General features: G+C 42.9%; 1 protein-coding gene across 1 annotated transcript in view; it reads left to right on the top strand.

The window, feature by feature from the left end:
• fndc5b (fibronectin type III domain containing 5b) overlaps positions 1 to 4,484 on the top strand; it is a 36,205-nt gene extending 31,721 nt beyond the window's left edge. The window contains exons 7-8 of the mRNA XM_024257930.2: positions 3,069 to 3,259; positions 3,476 to 4,484. Of these exons, the coding sequence (XP_024113698.1) occupies positions 3,069 to 3,208 (140 nt within the window). The 3' untranslated portion in view covers positions 3,209 to 3,259; positions 3,476 to 4,484. The remainder of the gene's footprint in view (positions 1 to 3,068; positions 3,260 to 3,475) is intronic.
• Positions 4,485 to 7,034: the final 2,550 nt, after the last annotated feature.

Below are 7,034 nucleotides of genomic sequence, written 5' to 3'. Positions count from 1 at the left end.
TTTTGGCGGTTTTATATGAGCCCGCCCACGAACACAAGAAAGTAAATAGATAGGCTGAATCGTAAAAAATCAGAAGGGAGTACAAGTGATTGACATGTCCACAGACAAATGAAACTTCAATGAAATTTGGAACCGAAATCCGGCACCGTTTGCAGCCGCATCTTTCGGTTTCGGTAGAACCGCGCAAATCATAACGGTTCCTACTTGGAACTGAACTTCGGTGCCCAACCCTAGGCGCACCCTTGGCGCCCTGGCTCTGGACCAAAGGAGTGACTGGCAGACCTTCAAAGAAAGTGTCCTTCAGTCAGCCCAGGAGGTCCTTAGGGGCTCACGAATGCCATCCAAAAAGCCATGGATCTCAGAGAAGATGCTGAATATCATCAATCAGCGACGCGAGGCACGACTCCGCGGCGACCTAACAGAGTACCGCCGACTGAACCGTGTGCGAAACAAGGCTATAGCTGAGGACCAGGAGCAGTTCTGGCAAACCGAGGCTGAACATCTAGAGTCCGCAGCCAACTCAAACAACATGAGCTGTGTATACAGTCTACTCCGCCAATCTCGCAACGGTCCCCGCATCAAATCAGCCCTGGTGAAAGACTCCGACGGCAACCTCATAACAACAGAGACAAACTGCCTTCAATGCTGGAAAGAGCACTTCAGCCTCTTACTGCAGCACAACAACACCTTGGCTCCCTCTATCATCCCTGCTGCTGTAGACACCGGCCTATGTGATCATAATGGTGATCTGAAACCAGAGATTCTCCTCAGGAGAGCCCTGGCAGCCTCTGCTTTGCAGTCTCTCCAGAAACCACTTTGGCAGCACAAATCCATCTCACGCAAGATGAAGCTTCGGATCTACAACTCCACCGTACTCTCCATTTTCTCATAGGGCTCAGAAACATGGCCCTTAAATAAGACCCTAGCCTCAAGAATAGATGGCTTTGATAGCAGGGCTCTTAGAACCATCAAGAACATCAAGTGGCCCCAGCGAATCTCCAACAAATCGCTCAGAGCCCTCACAAACCAGCCCAGAGCTTCCACCCTGGCAGCACAGTGCCGTGTCCGCTGGTTTGGCCATGTTCTTCTCCTTCCCTCTGAACACCCAACAAGAGTCATTTTGAAGTTTGCCCCAAAGGCTGCAGGCTGGAGACGACTGCGAGGAAAGCCCCGCACTCGGTGGCTTGGCATCATTTCAGACGACCTTCGCCAACATGGCATTACTGTAAAGGACGCAGATCTGCTGGCACAAGACCGCCAGTATTGGAGACACCTAACTCATCTGATCAGCTCAACGCACCAGGGCGGGATACCAGCCCTAACGCAGGAGCAAGATAGATAGATAGTGATGATATAGTATTTTTTTTCCAAACAGAAAATCAGAAATAAAATTTTGGCTTAATGCTGTTGATGGCAGCTTTGACAACAAATCTCAGGAAGATGCAGGATTGGTTTAAATTTAAATGTATATGTAAATCTGGAGCGACATGGTATCATTTGAAACATTTTCGGGATGCTTGTGCTCCAGAAGTGTAAGGCCACACAAACCTTTCATGATCTCCTAGAGAGTTGTGGGAGAAATCGAGCCTTGATTTTAGGAATTCAGAAAAAGAGCTGTGAACGACAAAAAATAAAGAACCTCAAAGTGCTTTTCTGCGTTTAATTGAGCCTTTGGGGAACAATGAGGAAAATCACAGGAAGATACTCGGTCTTCTCCCCTTGGTATTGCACTAAGGCAGGCATCAGCAGAAATGTAAAAGCCTGTTTGGGGCTGGATTCAACCCACAACACACTGTTGGACCGAGGCTGCAGCTTCCACAAGTCAACTTCTCCTGGTAATACTCTGCTCAGCTCCAGAGAGGTTTCAGGAAGCTGTCTTAACGTCAAACTCCTGCATGTTCCTCTGCTTTTGCTCTGTGTTCATGTCTCATCTCAGCATTTTAGAGATCCTTCGGGTGTAGAAAAACAATCATCTGCTCCAGACTGTAGATGAGTGTTCCACTAAATAATAATATCAATTCAGAATAATACAGATTCAGAAAATGATGTTGCTCAGCTCAGCACCAAAAGCCACGCCCCCTCAGAGGAGATTTTGGAAACAGAGGCTTCAGATCAACATGAAAAATGAGTTTTTAAGACATTTAGGTTGTGGGATTTTGGTTAGAAATTTCATAATCATAATTAAAACACTACTGGGAATGTTTTTTCTAAATAAAAAGGAGGACTTTAAAAACACTCGTTGATGTGTTTCTGACTTCCAGTTAGAGTCCCACTCCAACTAGCTTTTTTTTCTATTATAAAATTGTTCCCAGTTGTCTTTTTTGTATGATTTTGCCGTTTGTACCCAAAATCGAAAATCCTGTGTCTATTTCTGGGACTTAGTTTCTGCAGAGCGGCAGGAGTTCATCAGAAATTTGCCTCTGTGCTGTGGGCGGGGCAGTTGTCTTGGAGCAACCCCATCCCCTTCCTCTTCCTGTCGCAGAGGGCTCTATTACTCGTGGCACCGAGCAAGCTTATAGCCCCAAGCTAACATTAGCTGTGCAAAGAAAATGGCATCCAATATTGGAGCTATCCAGACGTGGAATTTTGAGCCAGATGGCAACTCAGACGAGGAAAGCAAAGACGTACATGAGGGGCTGAGAACAGTTGCTGCGCCTCAAACTTGAGGTTTTTCAAACTTAATTTTATTGTCTCCTGATCCAACACAATTTGAATAAAGAAATACTCAAAAATGCAGTTTTAATCCTAAATTATTCTACATATGTCATCTATCATGAGAAAAATGCTACAAGAACATGTTAAAAACACATTTTTCATTAGAGTGGTTCTTTAACTGTATCATGTTATCAGTTTGGTATATGCAATATGGTCTATATAGCCTATTTTCCAGCAAAGGTTGGTAATTGAAGGATAGTCATACTACACCAAAACAAAGACAAAGTGTTTTAAGTAAAACTGGTCTGTTCTGGAGCCAGCTTCTATTGGTCATTTGAGGAACTGCAACATGTGTCAGGTTAGGAAAAGAGTGAGTGGGCTTGGTGGTAACTTGGGTGTCGTTCTGGTTTTAGGAGTGATCGTCTTGTTTTGTCGTCAGTATGACATCATCAAAGACAATGAGCCCAACAACAACAAGGACAAAGCCAAGAACTCGTCCGAGTGCAGTACTCCTGAGCATCCACAGGGGGGACTACTGCGCAGCAACGTCTAAGACTGAACCTGCATCGCCTTCTGCAATAATCAACCTAAGACCTCAGGGCAGGTAAGGGGCTGTGATGGAGGGGGGGAGCAAGTTAATTTACAATAAAATCTCAGAATAATTCCATTTTTGCTTTACTGGTGGAAGATGTAGATCGTCAAGTGCTAAAAAAGAAGGTTTAATCATTGTAGCTGCAGGGGTAACTGTTTAGAGATGAGGGGAAAGGTGAGCTGAGGACGTTTGATGCTTTCAGTGGGAGTAAAACTGGGTTTCTTTCAGAGCCTGAGACCAACAGGAAGCCATCCTCCAAACCAAAAGGGAAGAAGAGTCACACCAGAAATCTTTTTGTCACCGCGGAGAACTGAAAGGATTCAAAATCAAAGTTCCAAACATTCAGATGGCTTTTTTGTTGGAGCCCAAAGTGGACTGCAGCCCGCTGGAAGCCAGACGCTCAGTTGCTCCGCCCACTCTGTAGCTGACTCCCAATTGCAGCATTCTCACCTTTTTTCATGTGTGGTGTGGAATTGTGGGAGTTGATCTGCAAACATAAAAAACTTTGGAACCTTCTGGAGATGATTGGGTCCAGTCGGCAGACAACAAAAACAAGCTGAGCTCTTTTTTTTAAACCAAGGACTCGTCGGTCCGTCTGCCCCTCCCCCGTTCGTGCAGCAGCCCCTCCCCCCGTGTCTGTGTGCTGTCGTCTCTAATAAGCACATGCAGTTTGGTGCTCCTCTTATTGTGATTGCTTGGACTCTTTGTATTGATTACAACGTGATTCTATAGTCGCATTTGGAGTGTTGCACGCGTTTGGGCCTCGTCCATTCTCCTTCCATTTCTTCGCCGTGGGTTTAGTGAAGCGTCCGGTTTCCTGCTCCTTCCTCTCTGGTCCCCCCCCCCCTCGCGCTCAGATTTGGAAGCCTCCATGTTTCACTCAGTGTGATGAATAGCCACCAGCTTCATCCATTAGAAGACATCTCCCAACATCTTTAAGCTTTTAAATCCTGAGGATCTCATTGGTTAGCTGGAGTTTCACACTCAGTCTCAGTCTTCATCCTCATTGTACCTCTAATGCTGCATATAGTGGAATTTAAAGATGTCTCACTCAGTTATTGTGACTGAGATGTTTGGGAATGCATGTAAAGATTAGGGCTGCCACAATTAGTCGACTAATCGGCGACTAATCGACTTGTAACCGTTCCGCTCTCCTTGGCTTGTTTACATTAAAAGTGGGGTCATCTGGACCCCACATGGCAGTGCACTGAACTTTTTTTTTATCATTGATTTTTGAGTTTCCTTAATGTCTTTGGCAGACATAAAATCCTGTCCACCTTTGTCCACATTTGTCATAGAAGGAATCACACATCAGTATGTGGTCATCTGGACCCCAAAGAGAGAGGAAATAGACGACGACTAATTTAATAATCGATTAGTCGTTACTTTATATTATATGGAGTCAAAGTGTAGTAAAGTTGAACGTTATAATGGCATTCTGCTAGATTTTTTTGACTATTTTTGCATTCATTAAAGTTTTTTAGGCTATTCTTGAGTTTAGCTAATATTTCAGCTACATGCTAGCTATTTTAGCTAACTTAGGCTTTTTTCAGTTTTTTAGGCTAATTTTGCATTCAACTAATATTTTTCAGCTATTTCAGAGTCTTCAGCGTCTAAATTCAGCTTACAGCTTTCACACTAGCATTATCACAGGTAATGCTATATCTCTAGTTTTTATTTAATTTAAAGCTAATGATGGTTAAGATGTGATCTTTACATCCAGTTTGCCCATGACCCAATAGTCGACTAATCGGAAAAAATAATCTGTGATTATTGACTATTGAAATAATCGTTTGCGGCAGCACTAGTAAAGATGCACAGGATTGTTTCATTACTCCACAAACCAAAGAAGTCAATCTGGAAGAATCACTATTAAATGTGTTAATCTGATGGAGGCAGATGCTTTGTAGAACTTCAGGATGAGTCTGTGAGAATCACCACTGTTTGGCAAAAGCAAATAATCCCAGACCATTCCACTACCACCGCCATGTTTGATCATTAAGATCATTTCAGGATTTTCTGAAACTGGGTCTGAAACTTTACAATGTTTTTGTGCTTTTGAGCTCCGACCTGATCTAAGGCAGTTCTTCAACATCTGTTCTTGATGTTGTGGGTGTTCTCTGTCCTCTTGGGGTCATTTTGATTGGTCAGCCACTCTACTAAAGTTTCACTTCATTTCTATGTTTTCTTCACACCTGGGTGAGGCTTTCTCTGCTTGTTTCTGTTCCCCAAACCAGCATTTATGGATCCTTTTCATCGTATTTGTTCTTGAATTCCAATCAAGTCTGAATGGTGTAGTGGTTAGCACTCTTGCTTCAGAGCGAGAAGGTTCTGGATCAAGTGTCAGCGGGATAGAGTGTGGCTTTTCTCCTGTTTCCTTCCACAGTCCAAAGACACACATCATGGGTTTATTGATTCATTCAAATGGTCCGTTGCTGTGAATATGTGTGTAGCTGTCTGGGGCCCTGTGATGACTGTTCAGAGTGCCCCATAGGCTCCTTCAACCCCCTGACCCTGATAGGGACTAAGTTGGTTTTGAAAGCACATAGATGGATGGATGCAGCATGATATCTAGTTTTTAAGGTCTTAGAGGTTTTGGTCCGCTTCCCTTTGTCAGCTTGGATCAAGGTGACAGCGGTATTTAAGAAAAAATGTTCCCAATAGTGTTTTGATAAAGATTATGACATTTTTAACCAAAATCCCACAACCTAAATGTCTTAAAAAGCAATTTTTCTTGTTGCTCTGAAGCCTCTGGTTGTGTCCGAATTCCCTCCCTAATCCTGAACTACTAAAAAACAGGATATATAGTGCCCTGGATTTTAAAGGCAATTCGGACACAATGCTCACTACTTTTCTTTCGTTTGGCTAAACGCCAGATATGACGTCATTGATTTAAAAAAAAAATGTAATCATTACAAACATTTCAGGACGTTTATTTATGACTCCACTGTGTTCTGATGATGAAAATATGAGTGGTTTTTCAAAAATTACACTTAAAAACGTTATGTTCAAAATTGTTCGACCGCAATGCATTTTGGTCTATATTCTCTAATCTAGTGATTAGATGCATTCATCATTGATGCACGCCAGTTTTCAGAAAGACTTTTGGGAAATCTCTAGTGGACTCGATTTTGGAATTTAGAAAATGGCGAACGCACTGTATATTGAGTAGGGGGGAATTCTGACATAGCCTCTGGCTGTGTCCAAATTCCCTACCTAATCACTATATAGTTCACCATGTAGTGTGTTTGCCATTTTTAGTGCTGTCTGAATCTACTGATTCCAAAATTTAGTGCAATGGAAATTTCCCAGAAGTCTTTGCCAAAAACTAGCATGCATCGTTGGTCACTAGATTAGCGGATACAGACCACAATGCATTGCAGTCAAACAATTTCAAACAAAAAAATGTTTTTAAATGTAATATTTGAATAAACCAACCACATTTTCACCAATAGAACACAGTGGAGTCATAAATAAACGCAGTGAAATGTTCGTTTTTACTTCATTTTCACTTCAAGAAATCGGTGACGTCACATCCGGCGTTTAGAAAAACGAAAGAAAAGTAATGAGCATTGTGTCGGAATTGCCTTTAAAATCCAGGGCACTATTCAGTCCGCCACTAGATAGTTTTTAGTAGTTAGGGGTTGGGGGGGGGGATTCGGACAAGCCTCTGTTTCCAAAATCTTCTCTGAGGATCATGGCTTCTGGATCTGAGCTGAGTAGCCCCGCCCCTGATTCCCCCCCTGTCTGATTATGATAGCTTTGTGTCTCGCTAGTGTAAATCTTC

Source organism: Oryzias melastigma, linkage group LG11 (assembly GCF_002922805.2).
Source record: "Oryzias melastigma strain HK-1 linkage group LG11, ASM292280v2, whole genome shotgun sequence".
NCBI classification, from domain to species: domain Eukaryota; kingdom Metazoa; phylum Chordata; class Actinopteri; order Beloniformes; family Adrianichthyidae; genus Oryzias; species Oryzias melastigma.
Note: the sequence above shows the minus strand (reverse complement) of the source record. Positions and strands in the feature narration are given on the sequence as shown.